We start from the raw sequence: 24432 nt of genomic DNA on the forward strand, positions 1-24432 counted from the left end.
AGTTGCAGCTCTTTTCGCTGCAGCACTTCCTGCAGCCGCAGGAATTCCTGTACCTGCAGCAGTGGGTGGCCCAGGCCCTGGAACTGCAAAGGAGTGCCCAGCTGGAGTGGCTGAAGGCGCAGGAGTACCCGGCAGAGATGGAGGAGAAGGGGAGCAACCAGGGCCTGGAGGCCGCGGGCAAGGCTGGCCTGGCCACCGCTGGCCCCGGGATGCTGCTGCAGAAGCCCCCGGCCTGGCCGCCGGCCCTGCGAGCATCTGTGCCAAGGCGGTAAGCCTGCCGCCATCGCCCCGCGCGTCCCCCGTGGCCTCCCTGAAGACCAAGGTCATCCAGCAGCTGGAGGACGTGTCCAAGCCGCCTGCCTACGCCTACCCTGCTACCCCCAGCTCCCACCCCACCAGCCCGCCACCCCCCTCCCCGCTGCCCACCCCGGGTATCACCCGCAAGGAAGAGTCCCCCGAGAATGTGTTCAAGAAGGAAGACTTGGAGATGTAGAAGGAAGCCCCATTATCTTCCACACCTTGTTCTCAGATATGCCGCCCAGGTACCCGTTCCAAACCTTGCCACCGCACTACACCAGGCCCTACCTTTTCCTGGGGCAGCCCACAGCGGCCGCCAATGCGGATGGCCTGGCCCCTGATGTGCTGTTCCCAGCTGATGGGCCCAGGTGCCTGACACTCTCGTGTGAAGACAAGCCCATCCGCCTATCCCCTTCCAAGATCCCAGAGCCGCTGCGGGAGGGCCCGGAGGAAGAGCCTCTGGCCAAGCGGGAGGCAAAGTGGAGATGGAGGACATGGATGAGCACCCCGCGGAGCTGCCACCTCTGGAGTTGCCGCTGCCACTGCCAGCCACGGAAACCATGGCTACCCTGAGCCCTGCAGGCGGTTGCGGAGGTGGCCTGTTGGAGGCCCAGGCGCCGAGTGCCACTGGGCAGGGCTTCACCAAGCCCTCCAAGTGCCCAGACTGCAGAGGGGCCTGAAGGACGCCTGGATTCCCCGAGCCGGACAGAACCCTGCATAGCCGCCCTGGACCTGGGATGGCAGCTGACACCGAGACGCTGGTGGAGGCCAAGGAGGAGCCGGTGGAGGTGCCCGCGGCGGAGGCAGCGCCGGAGGAAGGCCTGGTCCAGGCAGCCCCGAGCGAGCCTCAGCCCAGCCTGGAAATGTCAGACTGTGACGTGCCCGCCGGGGAGAGACAGTGCCTGACACTGGAGCCCCAGGAGGCCGTGCCTGTGCCCAGCATCACCTGATTACCTGGAAGAGGCAAGCTCTGAGCAGTTCCTGACCGGCCTGGAAGACCCACTGGCTGGCATGAACGCCCTGGAGGCAGCCGTGGAGCTGCCCCAGGCCAGGCCTCTGCCCTCTCCAGGTGCTGCTGGAGTCCAGGCCTTGGAGAAGCTGGAAGATGCAGAGAGCCTTGTCTTGGAGCAGAGCTTTCTGCACGGCATCACCCTGCTGAGCGAGATCGCAGAGCTGGAACTGGAGAGGAGGAGCCAGAAGGTGGGAGGTGCGGAGCGGGCCCTGGTGGCGCGGCCCTCATTGAAGAGCCTGCTGGCAGCCTGCAGCCACATGCTTAGGGAGGTGCTGGATGGGCCCGTGGTGGGACCCGCTCAAGAACCTGCGGCTCCCACGGGAGCTGAAGCCCACAAGAAGTACATCTGGATGCACAAGGAGGAGGAGCGAATGTACCCCATAAAGTCCTCCTTGGAGGACATGGACGCCCTGGAGCTGGACTTCCAGATGCGGCCGGCCGAGGTCCAGCGCCGGTACAAGGAGAAGCAGCGCGAGCTGGTGAAGCTGCGGCGGTGCCGGGACTCCGAGGACAGGCACGAGGAGTCCCATGGAAGCTTGGCACGCAGGCCACGGAAACAGACCCACGCCCCCGAGCGCCCTGTCGCCCCCTGCAAGAGGGAGAAGAGCTGCAACAGTAGCGGAAAGCCGAGCAGCAAGTCTCTGCTGACATCAGATGACTATGAGCTGGGAGCAGGAATAAGGAAGAGACACAAAGGGCCCGAGGAGGAACACAATGCCCTCACTGGAATGGGGAAGGCCAGGGGGAGGAACCAGACTTGGTATGCGAGGCCTCGTCTGACTTCGTAAGTCAAATAAAGATTAAGAAGAAGAAGATGGCCAGCGACCAGGAACAGTTGGCAGGCAAGCTCGACAAAGGCCCTGTCCTTCACCAAGCAGGACAAGTTGAAGTCACCCTTCAAGTTTTCGGACAGTGCTGGGGGGAAATGGAAAACTGGCCGGGCCTGCAACAGGTACTTAACTCCTTATGACAGCCTGCTGGGCAAGGACAGGAAGGTGCTGGCCAAGGGCCTCGACCTGTCTCTGAAATCTTCCAGAGAAGGTAAACACAAAAGGACCGCCAAAGCCAGGAGGATAGGGGTGAGGTTCAAGGCCAGAGGCCAGCCCAAGTCGGCCCATTCCGTGTTTGCCTCTGAAGTGAGCAGCTACTCTTACAATACAATACGCACTCAGAGGAAGAGGAAGAATTCCTGAAGGAGAGTGGCCCGCCCAAGGCCCCTCCAGCTAGATCCAAACTGACGCCTTCCCTCCTGTGTCGCATGGTGGCAAAGAACAGCAAGGCAACTGGCAGCCCCTAGCTGACCAAGAGGGCCTGGCGCCCCTCTCTGAAACCCAAGCCGGCCACCAGCAGGACGCGGCCATTTTGTTTGCTGCTTCGAGAGGCTGAGGCGCATTCCTCCTTCAGCGACTCTTCGGAGGACTCATTTGACTAAGGTTACTAGCTCCAAACACAAAATACTTTCCGTGTTTCCTAGTGAGAGAGTGCCTGCAAGTGAGCGAGAGGGAAGCGAGTGGGCACACGGGAGAGATGGTGGGTGAGGAGGCACGTGCGGATGGCCACAGGAAGGCCACCATCTGGATTCTTGGCAGTGTAGCCTGCTGTATCAGCCAAATTATTTTTTCTTTTTTCTTTGATTTGTACTGTATCATTGTGATACTATTGCTGGCTAGCTCTTTCTGAGCTGTTATATGGACTGCTTCTGAGTCTGCATTTTTCTCCACTTTCCCTCCTCTCTGCCCTCCTCCCCCTACCCCGAGTTCCCCCCCGACCCCCATACTCACCTTTTCTGCCCACCCAGAGACCCCAGGCTTGGGTCGGGCTCTCTTTGGGCATGGGCCCAGTGGGGGCTTCCCGAGAAACATTTTATAAATTGAATTATGTCATGTGGGCGTGTGACTTGATGTTTGTACTGCGATTTTGATAATACCAAGCTTTAAAACATATTGAGTTCATTTTTAACAACAACAACGAAAAAGTGGAGGTGATAGAAATGGTTGCAAATTCCTGGGGAGTAGGTATTGATAAAGAGGTCAAAGGCTCACAAAGGCACTCTTTTTAAAGCCTCTGTTTTAGTATACTCATGTAACTGTTTACCCAGATCAAAAATAGAACATACTAGCAACACGGAAGTGCCCCTTGTGCCCCTTTCGTGTCACTGTCCATCCAACCGTGGTTAATACGTCTCCAGACTTCTAAAAGCATAGATTATCTTTGATTTCTTTTGAACTTGATGCAAATGGAATCTCACGGAATATGCTCTTTTCTGTTTTTGTATTTTTTTTTCTTTGTATTATGATTGTAAGATTTAAACACATTGTTCTTTTTATTGCTGCAAAATAGTTGATTATGTGATGATATTGCCATTTATCCATTCTGTGCATGAGCATTGGAGTGGTTACTGACTTTTGGTTAATAGTGTCACTATTAATATTCTAGCACATGTCTTTTGGTAAAAAAAATAAAATTACATATATATAGCATATATGTATACACACACACACATATATATATGCTTTTTTGGGGGGGTATATACTTAGTAGCAGAATATGAGAATCATAAGAATGTTCAGTCGGTAGATACTGCCAGACGGATTTCCAGAACAGTTGTATCAACTGATACTCCAGCCAGCAGTATATAAGAGTTTGGTTGCACTGTATCTTTACCAACACTCGATGCTGTTTGTCAGCTTTTTCTTTATCCTTTAACTATGTGAAAGGAAAACAAAATCTTAGGACCCCAAACTCACGTTGCCAAAGGGAAAAGTTACGCTTGGAAACTGAGTCTTGTAAAAAGCTGCCTTTCCTTTTGTTACTAGACACATAGCTGCAAGAAAGAAGGCCTCATGTCTCCCAAGGGGCCCTCCCTCACCCTGACAATGTAAATTAACAGCTCTTCACAGGTACAAGACCACCGAAGACTAGAAATCACCCCCCCTACGCCCCCCCCACCCTAAGATAAGGTCATATTTGTCATCTTCCCCTACTGTATGTTTACTTTATCTTATGTAAAGTACAGATTTACTGAGTGCCAGACAAATACATAGTTGACTGTTCCCTCTACCCCACCTTTTTGCACAACATGTGATACCCTCCCTCTTTTTTTCCCTTTCCTCTTTGTTCCCCCTCTTGCCCCTTTTCTTCTTTAAATATTGAAGCCCTAAAAACCCTCCCTGGAAAAAGTGCAAGCCACATAGCCTACTGTGACTTGCATCTCTTTCCCAGGCATTTCCTCAACCTTGGCAAAATAAACCTCTAAACTGATTGAGACCTGTCTCAGATACTTTTTTGATTTCCAAATATATTTAACTATTGCAGTCACTGCTTCCATGGGTTAAGCTTCATACTTTAAGCGGGGTTTCTTTGTCTTTCTTTTGCATCCCTAAAAGATATAAAATCTTACATATTCTTTCTCTGCCTTCAGATAGACTGGTTTGGCTTTTGACAACAAACATTTAGGGGGGTACTAGGGAGCTTGAAGAGATGGCTAGCTCACAGTGTCTGCCATCAGGAGACACACAGCATGCATTTCTGGGCCAGATGGACAAATGCTCTTGAACCTACTGGTCAGGAGCAGGGAGCCTCACACAGGGTTGGAGGTTTCTTCCAATCTTCTAGTCTAATGGTTAGCCTTAGACCTTTCTGCTAGTTGAGAAGATTCTTTCTTTGAAGCATTTGTTCATACACAAGTAGCCTTATTTAGCGCTTCTTGACAAAATCGATGACTTAAGGAAAATACATTTGACTCTGAAATTTAATTCAACTGCTGAGCTGCCTGAGAATTTCCAGATATTTATTTCTAATTGCTCGGTGGCTTTAAAACAGTAACTAAAGGTGTACTGTAGGATGCCTGTCATATGAAAGGTCATTTCTTTCATGTGTCAAGAGTGTGTTGCAGGCATTCTGCAGACAGGATATTGTGTGCTGTAAGAGGTTTTTTCAGAGACACCAATATTGCTCCTTTCCAGAAATTTGGAACTATCCGGGCAGATTTGATTGAACAGATGAGATTCAAACAGAGACTGAAAGTGATCCAGACACTGGAGGATACTACGAAACGCAACGTGGTAAGTCCTTTGAGAAGTAGCAGGCAGCCTTTGTTGTCTTCCTTCTTCACACTCCTGCTGGCTGTGAATTCTGCCTGACAGAACTGAAACCAATTTGAAAGGGGAAAATTAGGGATTTTTCCAGCATGACACTTTTTGAGTTTGTGAAATTCATTGTGCTTAATATTTTTATAGGTACGAACCATTGTGACAGAAACTTCCTTTACCATTGATGAGCTGGAAGAACTTTATGCTCTTTTCAAGGTGAGTTTCAAAGTAAATTTATGCCCATTCAGAAGAGTAAAGGAGTTCACCTTAATAATTCAGTTAGTTCTTGATTTTTCTGTTAAATAAAGGGATAATATAAATAGGAAGCTAGAGCTGAGAGTACAAAACTCAAGTACTTAATATGAAAATAAACATTCTTATAACCAATTTAAGTTGATGTTTTAGTTCCCTTGCACTCCTAATAATATTCTAGTTGTTTACTTGAACCTTAAAAAAAAGGTTATTGCTTCATAATACTTATTAAAAAGCAATGGTGATCAAGTTTAAATTCTGCTTGAATTCCTGCAAATTGTGATTTCCTGTGTTAAGCTGTAAAAACACCCTCGTGTAGTTAGAATAAAGTTGTTTAAATGCCCAAGGAAAAGTATAATTGGTTAAATTTCTGTGATTTTCCTTTTATAATTCCTCCTCTACCAATCTTGATTTTTTTTTTTTTTTTTTTTTTTTGAGGCAGAGTCTATCTCTCACTCTGTTGCCCAAGGACAGCTGGGATTACAGGCACACACCACCACACCCAACTAACTTTTGTATTTTTCTTTTTTCTTTCTTTCTTTTTTTTTTTTTTTTTTTAGTAGAGACAGGGTTTCACCATGTTGGTCAAGCTGGTGTTGAACTCCTGACCTCTGCCTCAACCTCCCAAAGTGCTGAGATTACAGGTGTGAGCCACCACACTTGGCCCCAATCTTGATTCTTAATAAGAAAGTAAAGTATTATGGTCATAAATAAAGCAAAGTACAATTTTTTCTTTCGGAAAAAAAATATTTTTGTCATAGGTATCATCAGCATCAGAGGTTAAAATGTGATAACAGAAAAAAAAGTTTAAAATATGCCTTTTATGCAGGTGCCAATTTCATCACAGTTTCTAATTACCGTCAGAACTAAATCTGGCTGTTTAGAGAACTGCAAAGATAGTACGGGAGGAAATAGAAACGAACATAAAAACCAGAGTTGAACACTGGTATTCTACTTCTTACAGTCAGAAAATGTGGTTGCTTAGGACTGCTCTTGCTGGTGTCGCCCACTGCCTGTTCGCCACTGGAGGGTACCACCGTTTTATTTATGTTGGTGTCACCAGTGCCTGGTAAAGTGCACTAGTACTAATACTAGAGTCTCTGCCTTCATAGGTGTTCCAAACATGTGTGTTGAATTAATAGATAAATTAGTGATCAGTTCTCAATATAACACAGTCCCTGCATTCTTCTGATGAGGAAACCGAAGCCCAGAAAGATGGAGGCACTCTGGGTGTCCAGGCTGCTTGGTGGTACACTTGATGCAGCATTAGCATTATCAACAGAGTGGACAGCGGCGCTCCTGCCAGCCTGCCTCCAGCACTTGAGGGTGCAGTCTCTGTGGTGTGCCAGCTCATGAATATTTTATTCGTACATGTTAAGCACCTGTAGCTAATTGTTCCATGTAGTGTAAGTTGGAGATCCGTAAGGCAGGAGAAAACGATGCAACTGAGATCAGGTTTTTAAGGGATGCTGAGGGCCAGAAGTCTTCACAGGGCATGGGGGCAGGGCCAGGATTTTTGTGGGGAGCTAAATGGAAGTGGAAGTAGCAGCTGGAGGCAGCAAGAGCCTGGACAGGTAAGAGAAAGGACTATGACAGCGTACAGAGGAGGCTGACTCGGGGAAAGCAAAAGGAGGAGGACCGGGGATGGCTGTACAGAAGTCCTGGATCTGGAAGTCATTGAAATCACATCTTTTTTTTTTTTTTTTTTTTTTCTTCTTTGAGACGGAGTCTCGTTCTGTCGCCCAGGCTAGAGTGCAGTGGCACGATCTCGACTCACTGCAGCCTCTGCCTCCCGGTTTCAAGTGATTCTCCTGCCTCGGGCTCCTGAGTAACTGGCAGTACAGGTGCCTGCCACCACATCCGGCTAATTTTTGTATTTTTAGTAGAGACGGGATTTCACCATATTGGCCAGGCTGGTCTCGAACTCCTGACCTTGTGATCCACCTGCCTTGGCCTCCCAAAGTGCTGGTATTACAGGGATGAGCCACCAAACTCGGCCGAAGCCACATCTTAACCTGGGCACTGCTGCGCTCTCTGGTCTGTGTACCTTCAGATAACAACTGTGTCATTTGAACCCTGAGAATATGCTGAGGAAAGCACTTTTCTTATACTCAAAACCTTCTCCTAACGGTGTGTTGACAACACAAGTTCCCCAGCTCTACTGAGGACCCAGAAGAACCTGAGACTCGGTTGGTGTCAGGGATGGGACAGAGTCTCTTCTACTAAAGAATCCAATATAAAACTTCAGTTATGGACACTTTATGGAATCATTGTAACACTTTAATTGGCTTTCATTCATTTTCTTAAACATTTATTGAGTCATCACTATGTGTTAGTCACCCTGCCAGACTTTTTATTACTTTAAAAAGCCAATTTCTAGAGCCAGGTACAGTAGCTCATGTCTGTAATCCCAGGTACTTGGGAGGCTGAGGTGGGAGGGAGGAGTGCTAGAGCCCAGGAGTTCTAGACCAGCCTGGGCAACATAGCAAGACCCATCACTAAAAAAAATATATTTTTTACATTAGCCAGGCATGGTGGCACACATTTGTAGCACAGAGGCTGGCTGACTTAGGAGGATCGCTTGAGCCCAGGAGGTCGAGACTGCAGTGAGCCAGGATCACACCGCTGCACTCCAGCCTGGGCAACAGAGTGAGACCCTGTCCTTAAATTTTTTTTAAGAAAGCCCATTTCTGAGTATTTTTTTGGAGATACAAAGGATTGATGCAGTCCTCCTCCCAAGGAGCTGACTACACAGGCTTTTGGGTAGAACTTGAGGAGAAAAGGTTAAAGAATGCACCCTAAGGCAGATATCATGGAAAATGTGGTTCAGGGGCCCTTTGCCCTGGTTTCTCTTGAACTCTTTCCAAATTAGCCCTTCTGTTTCAGTCTCTGGGCCCATAGTCCCCAAATGATGGTCTGTGGGTTCTCACCAAGGAACAAGGGAGATGATCTGAAGGGCATGTTTTATCTTAATGGTTGTGAGCACCATGAAAGTGCCTGCACTCATGTTCAGGCCAGGTTCAGAGCAACTTGGGATGCTTAGTTAGGAGGAAATGCTTTGGGTAATCTTTGTCAACCGATGTAGCTCAGGTTAAGGGGTTCTTTCCCGGAGTATATCACCAACACCATGCTGCCCACAGAGAGGCTGCTGGGCTCCACTAATGCTCATTCAGAGTACAGCTTAACCCAGCAGGCCACTCTGACCTCAGCATCTGCCTTCCTGCCTCTAACACACACTGCCTCCACCCTGCAGCCAGGAATGCAGTCCCAGGAATGCAGTCCCAAAGCCCTGCGGAACTTTGACACAGTTTCCTTTATTCTCTCAAGGTCGCCTTGCAAAACACCTGACTGGTTCTCCTCATCACCTCTCCTTCCTCCTTTCTTCCCTACTCCCACTCCTCTTTTTAGCTTTTTCACTACAATTCCCAATAAACAATTGTGAAAAGACATTGATCTTCTCTGCTCCTTTTCTAAGGGAGAGCAAAATAGAAATACAACATACTCACAATTGACTCCCCTCTTTTTCAGAACCCCTACGGAAAAGAGAAAGATTTTCAAAAGTGCTTTTTTTTTCCTTCTTTTTATTATTATTTTTTTAAGACAGGGTCTCTGTCGTCCAGGCTACAGTGCAGTGGCACTATCCCGGATCACTGCAGACTTGACCTCATGGGCTCAAGCTATCCTCCCACCTCAGCCTCCCAAGTAGCTGGGACTACAGGCATGTGCCACCATGCCCAGCTACTTTTTAAACCTTTTTTTTTTTTGTAGAGACAGGGTCTCAGTATGTTGCCCAGGCTGTTCTCAAATTCCTGGGCTCAAGCGATCCTCCCCCGGCCTCCCACAGTGCTGGGATTATAGGAATGAGCCACTGCACCCGGCCAAAGGTGGTTTTTTTTTTTTCTATTACCATATTTATTCATGCTTATAGTGAAATATTCAGGCAATACAATAAGGAAAAAGTAAAAACAAAGTCCTCCTTTTTGTGCTCCTCCTTTCTCCCCCACCTGCCACCCAGAGTTAACTATAAATGCTGTGTGGGTTGAGGGCGTTCTTTCAGAACTTTCTAGTGCATACTTTTTTGTGTGGTCTTCCTAAAAGGAGTGGATATTTCTACCAGAGTCACCATGACCTCATGAATAAAGAGGCTGCCTTTTTTCCAAGGGCAGCAACAGGAAGCCCTTTGCTGGGTCCGGATCTCTCTTCTGCTCGCCGGAGTGGTTCCTATGCTGATAGTTTTTCTAGAGCTATTTACAGAGGTGTGAAATTGGATGACCATACACTTGTAGGTTGAATACTGTGTGGCTGTGATCTTATTTATGTGATTTTGGTGAGCAGGGAAGCAGGGGGTTATGTATGATACATGGGACATTACAGCGGGCATTAGGAAACCCAAAATCTCATCATGATTCTGCTTTAACTAACTGGGTGGTTGACCTCATGTGAGCCACATAAAGTCTGGACTTTACTATTGTCACCTAGAAAACAAGGTGGTCACATTACCTAAATTCCTGTCTTTTTCAAGTAGCATTCTATTTAAGCTAAAAAATTTCTTTCTCTTTATGGGAGTTAGTTCTAAAATGTATGCGAGTGTGTAAGAGGGAAGAGAATGTGGTGGGGGGCAGTTCCCTTTCTTTCTTCACCTACACCCAGTCATTGCAGACCTTCCAGGTGTAAATTGCAGAAATGGTTGGTGTGGAGGCGGTGAAGGGCTGGTCAAGTGGAGGCGTGTGTAGAACTAAGAGACCGAGGGGGCCCTGAGGCTACAGCCCTGCCCCAGGGGATGCACACAGATTGACTTAAAGCCCTTTCCAAACTGGAGGACGGCCTTTTCTTTCTGCTATTTGCTGCAAAAGAAGATCCCCAGTGATCATCCATTCTTTTTCAGGCAGAACATCTCACCAGCTGCTACTGGGGCGGGAGCAGCAACGCGCTGGACCGGCATGACCCCAGCCTGCCCTACCTCGAACAGTATCGCATTGACTTCGAGCAGTTCAAGGGGATGTTTGCTCTTCTCTTTCCTTGGGCATGTGGAACTCACTCTGACGTTCTGGCCTCCCGCTTGTTCCAGTTATTAGATGAAAATGGAGACTCTTTGATTAACTTCCGGGAGTTTGTCTCTGGGCTAAGTAAGGACGCGGTACCATTGCATGAGTTGGGATGGGATGATGGAGCTGTGCCCAGTGTCGCCCATGCTGCCCTCAGGGCTACAGAAGCACAAGGGGAAGTTTGCAAACTGATTATAAAATGTGTTTTTCACGAACATCGTATATGGATAAATTGTTGCCTCTACATCAGACAGCCCTCAACACTAGTTAAAAATACATTATTAGAGAAGTCACAAGACAATGAAATGTCAACATAATCACTGAAACCACAGACTGAGATAGTTTTACAAGAGACAAATGTTTGGGTTGGTGGATTACTTTTATTTGACAAAAAAAAACCCAGAATATTTTATTGAATATATTATATGTAATTGCATAAAACATCTATTTCATAATAAATTTTATATGTAATTTCATAGTTTCATAAAACATTATGAAATGTTTTTAATAAAGTAGCACCACAGCAGCCCTGCAGCCTAAATGGAAGTCTTTTCTCTCCCTTTTGCTGGGAGGAGGGACCTTCCAGCAGAAGCAGGCCCAGCCTCACCCCACACCTCACCACAGCATGAGGGCAGCTACCCGTCAGCTCCCTGTCTGGCTTGCTCACTGCCCTACATATGACTGCCTTTTTGGACTCTTGTTCCTTTTATAACTGGGCACAAAAGCTGCATGGTAGTGGAGCCTGGCCCACCTGACGTAAGGTTGAGAGTATAGCAGGCATTATGCCAGAATGAGGTAAGAACAATTTTTTTAAAATTCTAATTGTGCTACTCTATGACCTTGGGCCATATGCTTTAAAAAGAAGTACCCAAGGAAGGAGAAAATGTCAGGCATAGAGCCAGCATTTCTAAAGAACATCTTTAATCTATAAGAGTTATATCTAGAAGACGTAAAGGCCAGAGGAAGCTGATGGTTTTTTATTAAAAAGGGAAGGGATGTAGGTAAGGTTCTTTGATGTTAAAACAAAAATTGTGTAAAGCGCTCATCTATACGCCTAAAAGAGGAGATGTGGGAGAACTCAACGTATTTAGAGTGCAGATACTGTTGTGATACTTTAGAACTTTTACTATATTAATCCAAACAGCAGCTCTTAGGTGTAATAATGATAGTGATAACTGACATTTATACAGCATTTATTCCATGCCTGGCACTACCCTAATGCTTTTTATGTGCACAATTCATGTGCATTTAATTTGTCTAAGGGCATGCAACTATAAAGTTTGTGTTTGATACCAACTACCCAAGAGGCACAGTTTGTGCTGTTACTCTTATGCTTCATTACCTACCTGCTTGCTACTATTATCTCCATATTTAGCTAAAGAAATAGATGCTCAGAAAAGTTAAAGTAACTTGTTGGAACATTAATTTTTAGCAAACCAGTAAATATCTGTTATTGAACTGAATTGAGAGGCACAGCTAATACATGCTGGACCCAGGATTCAGCCAAGGGCTATCTGTCCTGAAAGCTTCTCCTTTTCTCACTACTCTGTACTGAGGATAATAAAAGGGCATTTTTTAGGAAGAAGGAGGCAGTATTAATTTTTAATTACACAAGTGATATATAAGTACAGTGTGCTTTTCTAAAAAATAGCACAAATCAGATAATGCTAAAGACCTCTTCGACCCTATGCTAATTTTTTTTACTTCCAAGGTAATTACTGATTGTCATATAGGTATCCATCAAAAGAGATATTAAAAAAAAAATACCTTTGGGCAAAAATAAAGAGGAGAAAAAAGAGACAGGTTCTACATGTAGAAAGTGACAGAAATAAACACAAATATTTAATTTACTTAAATTTAGTCAACTCCAGTAAGGAGAATACTTTTTAAAATCTTCGAGAAGGAAAAAGCGGCTTGAAGTCCAGCATAGAGAAAACATTGGAAAAGAATATTTAGACTTCAAAATGCAGTTGAGTTCCTGGGCAAAGTAAACTATACCCCAGATTAGTGGGAGAACTCTCAGATGTGATTGCAGAGCTGTTGCCAGTTACTTTGGTCAGTTATAGTTATGGAGATGGGCAAGTCAAGGAGAAATTAGAAATTCTGTCTGTGTTTAAAGGAACTAAAGAATGGGCCGGGCCCTGTGGCTCATACCTGTAATCCCAGCACTTCAGGAGGCCGAGGTGGGCGGATCACTTGAGGTCAGGAGTTCAAGACCATCCTGGCCAACATGGTGAAACCCTGTCTCTACTGAAAATACAAAAATTAGTCAGGCGTGGTGGCAGGTCCCTATAATCCCAGCTACTCAGGAGGCTGAGGCGCGAGAATCACTTGAACCTGGGAGGCAGAGGTTGCAGTGAGCAGACATCGTGCCACAGCACTCCAGCCTAGACAACAGAGTAAGACACCATCTCAAAAAAAAAAAAAGAAAAACTAAAAAATGAATTCTGAAAAACATGTATCAGTAATTTTATATCAATCCCTGGAGAGATCCCTCTAGAAATTACTGAACAGATAGATGGTCCTTGTGGAATTAGAAATGAGGGGTTTCAGGCCAAGGCGGGCGGATCACGATGTCAGGAGATCGAGACCATCCTGGCTAACACGGTGAAACCCGTCTCTACTAAAAATACAAAAAATTAGCTGGGCGTACTGGCAGGCACCTGTAGTCCCAACTAATTGGGAGGCTGAGGCAGGAGAATTGCTTGAACCCGGAAGGTGGAGGTTGCAGTGAGCCAAGATCGTGCCACTGCACTCCAGCCTGGGCGACAGAGCAAGACTCCCATCTCAAACAAACAAACAAAAAAGAAATGAGTTTCTGTCAGAAGTCATAAATTAGCTGTATCTCTTTTTCCAACAGTGTGGCTAAAACTTAGAGTCTATAAACATAGCATAATGAGTTGTGATGCAGCGGGTCATTGGATAAATAATTCATTATCAATGGGAAAGGTGAAAGTATATGGAAATTGGTGATTGTGTAACTGGCTGAACACTGCACCCAAAAGTGGGATGGGTAATAAGTTCATTTCAACTGAGAGAGCATTCACTAGTACTGTTGGGCCCAGTATTTGTGCTTGCATCCTTATTTGCACGATAGAGTTAACCATCAAAACTAAATGAAACAATTCAAGTAAAGTTCCTAGAAGAGTGTCTGGCTAAAAAAATGTCGGTTATGATTGTCACTATGATTGTTACTCATTCTCCTCTACCACACTCAGCAGACACCTCGAACCATGAAGGCAGAGAACACTTACTTACTGAATGGGTGGGGCCACATGAAGGCAGAAGAGAGAGCCAATATGTTAGGTGACCAAAGTAGGTTTTTAAAAATTATGATAGCCAGAAATTGTAACTGAACTCAGGTTTGGCTGTTCACCGCTCAAAAAACAAACTCAGGAGATGAGAGTTTTTTGGGTGGGAGGAAAAGCAGGTTTATTCTGAGAGCCAGTAAATTGCAAAAATGGCAGACTAGCATCCTAAACTACCATCTTAAGTCAGTACAGATTTTAGGCTCTTTTTGTGTTAAGGGCAGGGGAATAAGAAGCAGTTGGGATCAAGAGGTGACAGACAGCACAGACATCTGGGCATCTGCAGGGGTCCGAGAAGGTTGAGAACTTCTTTGTCTTCAGTCAGATTATAATGTTACTATGAATCTTTAACAAAACAGTTTTTTGCATACTTCTTCAGTTTCAGAGTTAATTTTTAAAAACTACATGATTGCTATTTTTGCATATTATCTTAGTGCTCTAAAATTATCCTAGCCTACATGCAGATAAAGGTCCCTTAAACAAAACTTGAATTAGTTATGTTCTTTTGCTGTTTCACTGTTGCAAAATGATTGGCAGAAAGAAAAATTTTGGTAAGGATAAATATAAGTTCTACATTTAAAGAAATAATTGTTAAAGAACTAGCTAGGATGTCTGCATGTAGTATAATAATAGTTTCCTACATGGAATCTAGAGTCAGACAAATCGATGTTCAAATCCTGGACCTGTCACTTACTTATGACCTTGAACAAATTACCTAACCTCAATAAGCCCAATTTTTCTTATCTGTAAAATAGGAGTAATAATTGTGCCCATTTTATAGAATTGTTATGAGATATAAGTGGGATTAAACATATGAAGTAATTGGCACAGGGCTTAACACAGAGTGGATGGTTAATGTCTGTCATTATTTTCATGATTAGTTTTATTAATCATGCAAACATCTGGGGGTTTAGTTAACCATGTGATCATTAAGAGTGTGAACAGCTGAATTCACACTTAGGCTATACTAATGGAAGAGTCAGGAACAGTTCCCCTATTTCCTGGAGTGGCCAAGAGGCTTCTGAACTCATTCCAGAGGGATATTGATTGAGAAATTAACACATAAGGTAGATGTGGATCATAATAGGGAAGGATATACATATCACATCAGATGAGAAAATTGGAAAAATGGGAGAGATCTAATCTGAGAAGATAAAGTTGCCTCAAAAAGATAAGCTTAACAAAGACAGGACAGCTGTTCTTAAAATCTGAAGGATTGTTGTGTGGAAGAGATGAGACACCCATTCTGTTTGGCTTTAAAGAGTGGGATAAGAGAAAGAGGAGTAGTTCTAAACCATTTTTGAGTCATGGGCTCTTTGAGATCTGATAAAGACTATGGACATTTTCTTTCCCCAAAGTAACATATGCACATAAATACAATTTTGCATTTTGAGGGGTTCATGGACTTCATAAAGTTGAGACTACAGGTTTTAAGGGTCATTAGACTAAAAATTACAGAAGAACTTTCAGTATTTAAAGAATACAGCTTGGAATTGAATGCCTCTGGTTGTACTGAGTTCCCCATCTTTGAGAATGTTTCAGCAGATGCTGGAGTCCTGTCTCACAGGGGTGTGTGAGAGGAGATCCTACATTAAGTGGAAGGTCGGACAAGATAACCCCTAAGGTCCCTTCCAACCCAGATTCTATGATTCCAATTTTCTTCTTTTTCTAAATCTCATTTATCTTTAGGCACTCTGAGAATATATATTTACAAAGGATTTTCTGGTTCTAACAATAAATATGGACTTTGAGGGGAAAAGCAACAGAATTCTTCTGATTGAAGCTATGGTGATATAATGACAGATAGGTTCAGATAAATTAAGGAAATACTTAGGAGCTCCAAAACAATTAAAAAGGATTTCTGGAATGAGTAATTTGAAGTGATACCAAACACATCTTGAAATTATTTCTGAACTCTTAATAGTTATTTAAGATGTTGTGGCCCAATCACATGCCCTTTCTCATTGCTAAAGCTAGTTTGTTAGGTGCCAGGCACTCTTCTAGGTGCTTTATATGTTTTAACACTTTTAGTTCTGACATTTCATGGAGTCCTGACATCAAGATCACTGGTAGAATCTTCTAGTATCATCTCACCTTACAGAGGGGAAACCGAGGTACAGAGAGTTTAACTCTCCCAAGAGTACATAGTACATGCAGAGGATTTGAAACCAACCATCCTGGTTCCTGAGCTCTTAACCCAAATAGGTCCTGGCCAGGCCTTTCACCATGCAGTGTCTTGGTTGCAATGTGTATGAAGTAGACTTTTTCAGGGAATACTAGGCCTGGAGATTACTAGCACATGTGACGCATTTCACGTTGGTACTTATGTGACTTCTAGGTGCTGCATGCCATGGGGATCTCACAGAGAAACTCAAACTCCTGTACAAAATGCACGTCTTGCCTGGTGAGTGAGCTACATGGAGCAGTACATGTGTCTGTAACCATGACCTGGCTTGAAGTCTCTTTTTTAGGTGTAACCTGATTATCCTCTTTTTGCTATACACAGTCATTCATGAGTCACTAAGAACTAACGGAACCATGACAATTTCTATAAGTTCTTGAATCAGCATGCACTTGATTGTATGGTCGTTTGCCTGTGTGAAGAGTGAGTTGTGATAACAGAAAAGAGCAGGCAGGCATCTGCAAGAGAAAGAATAAATAGCACTTGGTAACACCTGGGATACAAGCATTGTGAGAGAGAAAAGGAATGTAGGAACATTGACAGGAACAAGTGGGGAAAACGGTGAGGTTTTGAGTTCAATTTTAAACAAGGTTGGTACCAGCTGGGATCTATCTAGCAAATACTTTTAAAAATGAGATGAAATTGGCACTAACAGTAGAGGTAGGATAAAACTAGATTTGGGAATTCTCTTTATAGCATACAGTTTCCTAAAATTTTGTTGATAAAGCGTTATTCCATACAACTTGGAAAATTCTCCATTCCACAGAAAATATGAAGGAACACTTTGGTGTGGGGTTGTTAAAAGGGAAGATGGAGTTAGAAAGGGAGTGACCCCTTCCACTAAGGTTTAGAGACAGTAGCCACTCAAGGCCCCCCAGTGATGTGACAACTAAGGTTTAGAGGCAGTAGGCACTCAACGCCCCATCCCACCTTTGTAACTTTAGCTTTTCATCCCCACTTATGTCATTTCATTTAATAATTAAGCATACTTTCACTGGTTCATGGCCCTACCAATATGAGAATTATGTTTCCTCCCCTCCCTAGAGCCATCCTCTGATCAAGATGAGCCAGATTCTGCTTTTGAAGCAACTCAGTACTTCTTTGAAGATATCACCCCAGAGTGTACACATGGTAAGTGACTTTTCTCACCAAAGATACTATATTTGTTTTCTACGGAGCCCTCCGTTATTGGAAAAAGACTTTCCTCCAAAGCTAGTCAATGAAAGACGTATGTAAATATGGTTGCCTAATTGGTTACTTTCCTTTCCAATTTTTGAGATTAGGAAACTATTGGGCAGCAGGTACCTCGGCCCACTGAAGGAACCGTGTACATTATTTCCCAGTAGATTAGGACACTTGTGTCCTGTAGAGCTATATACTCTGCTGCCCTCTCTCTGCTAGGATCAGCCTCATTAATAATATTATCCTGTTAGGCAGCCATCCAGAATTGGAACTAGGTTTTCTGTCAGAAAGCATTCTCTTATATCTGTGTTTGCTCTGTAGCAGAAGTTAGCAAACTATGGGCCGGGGGCCAAATCCAGCCCACCACCTAGTTTTTACAGCCTGTGAACTAAGAATGGTTTTTTACATTTTTAAATGGTTTTTAAAAATCAAAAGTAAAATATTTTTGCCACATGAAAAGTATATGAAATAGAAACTTCAGTGCCTATAAATAGTTTTGTTGGAAGACAGCCAAGCTCATTTATGTATGTATTGCCTATGGCTGTTTTCATGCTGCAGAACTGAGTGGCTAAAACAGAGACAGTATGACCTACAAAGCTTAAAGTATTCACTGTCTGGTCCTTTACAGAAGACGCATGCTGAACCCTGCTCTCTGTGGACGATAGGTCTACAAAGATGTGATTCAACTCATATATGTCTCCAAATTTACATGTTAAGTCATATACTGTTTTGTCTTACATTAACCTAGCATTGTCTTTTGGCTTGCTACTGTAGTAAGTTACTCACCTTCTAATTCATCATTAGGTCAACTTTATCAACTCACCTAAGTCCAAAAGTAAATGTAGGTTTCTCCTGGGTTCTTTTACCTCTTAAGTTTTGCCATCCCCAGATAAGCACAACATAGACCTGCTTTTAGACTGTAAGCACCAAAGTGATTTTTGTAGAGGGAGTAAGCCAGGCTCAGTCTTATGACTGGCAGTACAAGTTGAGGGTAGGAGCTTTGGACAGAACACTAGCTATGTATATTGTTATCTAGGTGAGTGTAGGGAGGTTCCTATGTGAGCCTCAGTTTCCTTGCGTGGGGAATGCAGATGACAGCTGTCATATTGGGTGTAATTAGGACCTAATAAGATAATGTAATAAGACTTTTTGCATAGTGCCTTAGTGCATCGTATGTAGTCTTAATATTATATATTGAAAGTAATGGCAAAAACCGCAATTACTTTTCACCAACCTAATATCATTAGCAGTCACATTCTGGCTACAAAATATTCAGCGCACATTTCTTAGTAGATATTCATCTCAGAAAGGGAGTCTCTTGTTTTAGAAATGCTTCAGGAATGGTCACATGCCAATAGCATGTAATATCATTGAAAGATGCTTTTTGAAGAAGGTTTTCCAATGCCAAAAGTACTGTTGCTTTGTGTGAAAATGTTTAAGATACAGGTAAAATAAGTAAGCCAAAGCTGTCTTAAAATCTTACCATATAAAGATAACTAATAACTAACCTTGAAATATTTCAATTTTTTGTTCAAAGTATACACAAATTTTATATATATATATATATAAAACTGGAATCAAACTACCTATACAGTTTTGTATCCTGCTTTTTTTTTTACTTAAAATCCAGTGAGAATATTACTTTGTCATTAAAATTTCTTTGAAAACGTGGTTTTTAGATGGCTATATAGTATCCACTGCATGGACTTACCATACATTAAATATTTTTTAAATATCTACTTGTTTCCTACATCATTTACAACATTGAGAGGGGAGGAATTTCCTAATGATATATAGTACACTTTCCTCACTGTATCTTAAAAGCTGCTGAGATTACTTTGACCCATAGTACAGTGAAGGCCACATATCTGGCTGACCAGCCAGCTTTGGGTGGTTGAAGAAGTGCTGGAATGCACCCTAACAGCCGACAAAGTGCATGGGAAACTGAGGGCATTGTACACCTCCCTGTTTTGAAGTTCCTGTGTGCCCTGTAATGTCTTGTTTTAAGAAGACAAAACAGTTATAAGTGGGTTCCTTAAAAGTCACATTTTTGAAGTACCAAATTATAAATCTGAAGTAGTTTTATAGCATATAACATTTTAGCAAAAAAAAATTTTTCTCTCTTCTACCAACATAGATTTTAATTTCCTTGAAAGAGTGAGTTACTGATCTTTTGCAGGGTCTGGCAAAAAAATCAGTCTCATATATGCAAAGTTAAATGATAATGTAGAAAAGACAGGAGAGAAATCAACATTCATGGGGGCAAGCACTACCATTTCTTAAGTGCTGAAGTCTATGGGGCATTATCCCATTAATTTTTTTTTCGAGATGGAGTTTTGCTCTAGTTGCCCAGGCTGGAGTGCAGTGGCACCAACTCGGCCCACTGCAACCTCTGCCTCCTGGGTTTAAGTAATTCTCCTGCCTCAGTTTCCCGAGTAGCTGGGATTACAGGTACATGCTACCACATCCGGCTAATTTTTGTATTTTTAGTAGAAACAGGGTTTTACCATGTTGGCCAGGATGGTCTCGAACCCCTGACCTCAAGTGATCTGCCCACCTCAGCCTTCCAAAGTGTTGGGATTACAGGATGAGCCACAGTGGTTGGCCCTCCATTAATTTTTTATTGTACACTGAACCCAAGCTGTGAGAAAGAATTCTGCAGAGGTCCTTTATCTGGAGATAGTGTTGTCAGATAATGGGACATGTAGTAATATTTGAATCTCAGATATAAAATAATTTTCTTAATATAAGTATATCCCCTCTAATGACAGGGTTACACTTATCCCCGAAAAAAATTTGTTGTTTATCTGAAATCTAAATTTAACTGAATGTTTTGTTTTGTTTTGGGGAGTTTTTTTGTTTGTTTGTTTGCTAAATCAGGCAACCCTACCTAGAGAGTCTTCTATTTTCCACTGCAAATGCTAATTCCATGGCCATATTATATAACATTCTACTTTTTTCTTCTGAACTATTTCTTGGTAGTTGTTGGATTGGATAGCAGAAGCAAACAGGGTGCAGATGATGGCTTCGTTACAGTGAGCCTAAAGCCGGACAAAGGTACGGATGTTCTCTTCTATATGTTTACCTTCTTGCTGGTTGTACACTTGTTTTTTGGCCTGTAAGCACTGACTTCTTGACATTTGGGTTGTAGGGAAGAGAGCAAATTCCCAAGAAAATCGTAATTATTTGAGACTGTGGACTCCAGAAAATAAATCTAAGTCAAAGAATGCAAAGGATTTACCCAAATTAAATCAGGTAAGTGCTTAAAGTTCAAATCATTCACTTCAAACCTGGTCGCTCTTTTTTCTATGACTGAAAAGTCATCCATAAATGTGGACTCAATGCCCCTCAAAAATAATAACTTTGGGGCAGTTAATTAGTATCTGTTTGGACCTATTTTGTGCATATGTATTTATGCATCAAAAATATGCTCCATTGCAAGAGAATGACTTCCTCAGAGGAAATGTGAACCACAACATATTCCATTTTGAGAGTAAACGCATCTTATTCCAATCATTAAAAATACCCTCAGATACTCAAAAGACAAGCACATGCCGTTTTCAGATCACTGTGCTTAGCTATAAAGGCGTCTGCACATTTTCCTTAAAACCTGGTGAAATGAGGAAGAAAAAAACAATATAAATAATTATAGGCTGAAAATGTTAAGTTTTGTAATCAGAGAACAGAAATCATCTGGGTGGAGACTGAAAGCATTAAAGCATTACTTCTGTCGGGGGAGATGGGGCATGTGTCGTGGGAGGAGGGATTGGAGCTTACCTAGAAAAATTGAGGTGCATGCTAAAGTGTGTAGACGTGAAAAGAGATGAGTCTCAGATTTCCTTAAGATGTTTCAAAAGGAAAAAGAGAACAAGAAAAAAGTTACTGAGACAAATGTATGACATAGTCCTCCTTGACTCTAGGTGAGCTGTACATGGATGTTTACTTTTTCATTCCGACTTTCATAGATCTTTGAAATTTTTCAAATTAAAAAAATGGGAAAATAAACTGGGTGTGGTGGCTCACGCCTGTAATTCCAGCACTTTGGGAGGCCAAGGCAGGAGGATCACTTAGCCCAGGAGTACAAGACCAGCCTGGGTAAAATGGCGAAACCCTATCTCTACAAAAAATGCAAAGATTAGCGGAGCATAGGCTGAGGTGGGAGGATCACGTGAGCCCAGGAGGTTGAAGCTGCAGTGAACCGTGATTGCACCACTGTACTCCAGCCTGGGCGACAAAGAGAGACCCTGTCTCAAAAAGAAATAAAAATTAAAAATACAAAATGGAAACATCAATAAGAGACTTTAAACATGTCCATCCAGCCTAGGCGGAGGATTTTCTAGGGATCTTTAGGCGTTCCCATTTAAATGGCTTTTCAGTCCACTTCAGTCCTGCCTCTCTACTCCCTGAAGATTTCACATTGTGTTTTTCCAAATCCTTTTTCAGGGGCAGTTCATTGAACTGTGTAAGACAATGTATAACATGTTCAGCGAAGACCCCAATGAGCAGGAGCTGTACCATGCCACGGCAGCTGTGACCAGCCTCCTGCTGGAGATTGGCGAGGTCGGCAAGCTGTTCGTGGCCCAGCCTGCAAAGGAAGGCGGGAGCGGAGGCAGTGGGCCGTCCTGCCACCAGGGCATCCCAGGCGTGCTCTTCCCCAAGAAGGGGCCGGGCCAGCCTTACGTGGTAGAGTCTGTTGAGCCCCTGCCAGCCAGCCTGGCCCCCGACAGCGAGGAACACTCCCTGGGAGGACAGATGGAGGACATCAAACTGGAGGACTCCTCGCCCCGGGACAACGGGGCCTGCTCCTCCATGCTGATCTCTGACGATGACACCAAGGACGACAGCTCCATGTCCTCGTACTCGGTGCTGAGTGCCGGCTCCCACGAGGAGGACAAGCTGCACTGCGAGGACATCGGAGAGGACACGGTCCTGGTGCGGAGCGGCCAGGGCACAGCGGCACTGCCCCGGAGCACCAGCCTGGACCGGGACTGGGCCATCACCTTCGAGCAATTCCTGGCCTCCCTCTTAACTGAGCCTGCCCTGGTCAAGTACTTTGACAAGCCCGTGTGCATGATGGCCAGGATTACCAGTGCAAAAAACATCCGGATGATGGGCAAGCCCCTCACCTCGGCCAGTGACTATGAAATCTCTGCCATGTCCGGCTGACACGGGCGCCTTCCTTGGGGAGTGGGAGGACAGGGAGGGGAGGGACTTTTTTATGTTCTTCTGTGTTTTTTTTTTTCTTTCTTTCTTTTAAATTAAATATTTATTAGTACCTGGCTTGAAGCCTAGTGTTTTCATAATGTAATACAATGAAAACTGTTGGAGAAATATTTAAACACCTCAATGTAGGTACAGTACACTCTTGTTTCGGGGAGGGGATTTACCAGAATACAGTTTATTTAGTGAATTCTAAAAAACAAAAAGATGAATCTGTCAGTGATATGTGTGTATTATAACTTATTAATCTTGCTGTTGAGCTGTATACATGGTTTAAAAAATAGTACCGTTTAATGCTAAGTAAGGCAGCAGTCATTTGTGTATTCAGGCTTTTAAAATAAAATTAGAGCTATAAGGAAAATGAAAAGCCACAAATACAAGACTGTTCTTAAATGGAAGGCATCGTCAGCGAGGGTAAATCCTACACCACTTTAGGAAGTATTAAAAATATTTTTAAGATTGAAATATATTTCATAAAAGTCCTCTATTCAAAATCATATTCCACAGATGTTCCCCTTCAAAGGGAAAACATTTGGGGTTCTAAACAGTTATGAAAGTAAGTGATTTTTACATGATTTCAGAATAACACTTGTATTTGATCAATTTAGACAGATACCAGACCAATTTTGCATTTAAGAAATTGTTCTGATTATTTACATCAACTCATTGGAATTCAGTGAAAAGTAACAGTCTTTTGTCACAGAGAATCTGAAAGTAGCAGCAAAGACAGAGGGCTCACGACAGGTTTTGGCTTTTGCTTTGCTTTTCTTTTTGAAAGAGTAAAAGTACTGATGCTTCTGATACTGGATGGTTAGCTTCTTACTGCAAAAAGAAAGCATAAGTAAAACAGTCAACTTTACCATTTCCGTATTCTCCATAGATTGAAGAAATTTATACCACATATCGCATATGACCATCTTTCCATTAAATCAATGTAGAGATAATGTAAACTGAAAAAAATCTGCAAGATAATGTAACTGAATGTTTTAAAAACAGAACTTGTCACTTTATATAAAAGAATAGTATGCTCTATTTCCTGAATGGATGTGGAAATGAAAACTAGCGCACCTGCACTTTGAATTATTGCTTCTTTTTTATTACTGTTATGATTTTGCTTTTTACAGATGTTGGACAATTTTTTCTTCCAATTGTTGAATTCGTAATCATGGTCTCATTTCCTTTGCTTCTTTGGAATGTTCCTTTCAACACATTCCTTTATTTTATTATACATTGTGTCCCTGTTTTAGCTATTGCTGCTGTTTTTTATTCTGTTTACAGGATGATTTTTAAACTGTCAAATGAAGTAGTGCTAACCTCAGATAGGCTAAATGTGAACAAATAAAATACATCAAATACTCAGATACAGCTTTTTATCTTTGTGTTTGAGTTCCTACCTAAGGCAATAACATTATTCTTTTGACAACTTTTGCAGGGGAAATTGTATTTGGCAACCATTTTGATTAAATAAATTTTGTAGGCAAACATATAGAGACAAATACAATTTGTAGTATATCAATGACTATATTTAAAATAAGGAATATAATTGTTATTAGTTATCTAACTTAAAATGCTTATCCCTAATGATCAGTGATATTGAGCTTTTTAAAATATACTTGTTGGTTGCATGTCTGTCTTCAAAACCACAATGAGATACCATCTCACACCAGTCAAAATGGCTATCATTAAAAAGTCAAAAAAGAACAGATGTTGACAAGGCTGCAAAGAAAACAACACAAATACACTGTTGGTGGGAGTGTACATTAGTTCAACCATTGTAAAAAGCAATGTGGCAATTTTTGAAAGAGCTAAAAACAACTAGCATTCGACCCAGCAATGCCATTACT

At 43.0% G+C, this 24432-nt stretch overlaps 1 protein-coding gene and 1 pseudogene across 1 annotated transcript in view; both read left to right on the forward strand.

Annotated features, from left to right (window-relative positions):
- Positions 1-23949, forward strand: part of TBC1D9 (TBC1 domain family member 9) — a 136500-nt gene extending 112551 nt beyond the window's left edge. Inside the window, exons 14-21 of the mRNA XM_050790211.1 lie at positions 5274-5372; positions 5547-5615; positions 10537-10777; positions 16343-16408; positions 17231-17317; positions 20351-20425; positions 20520-20623; positions 21812-23949. Coding sequence (XP_050646168.1) covers positions 5274-5372; positions 5547-5615; positions 10537-10777; positions 16343-16408; positions 17231-17317; positions 20351-20425; positions 20520-20623; positions 21812-22534 — 1464 coding nt within the window. The 3' untranslated portion in view covers positions 22535-23949. The remainder of the gene's footprint in view (positions 1-5273; positions 5373-5546; positions 5616-10536; positions 10778-16342; positions 16409-17230; positions 17318-20350; positions 20426-20519; positions 20624-21811) is intronic.
- On the forward strand, positions 282-5267 carry LOC126954603 (trinucleotide repeat-containing gene 18 protein-like; annotated as a pseudogene).
- Positions 23950-24432: the final 483 nt, after the last annotated feature.

Source organism: Macaca thibetana, chromosome 5 (assembly GCF_024542745.1).
Source record: "Macaca thibetana thibetana isolate TM-01 chromosome 5, ASM2454274v1, whole genome shotgun sequence".
Classification (NCBI taxonomy): Eukaryota; Metazoa; Chordata; class Mammalia; order Primates; family Cercopithecidae; genus Macaca; species Macaca thibetana.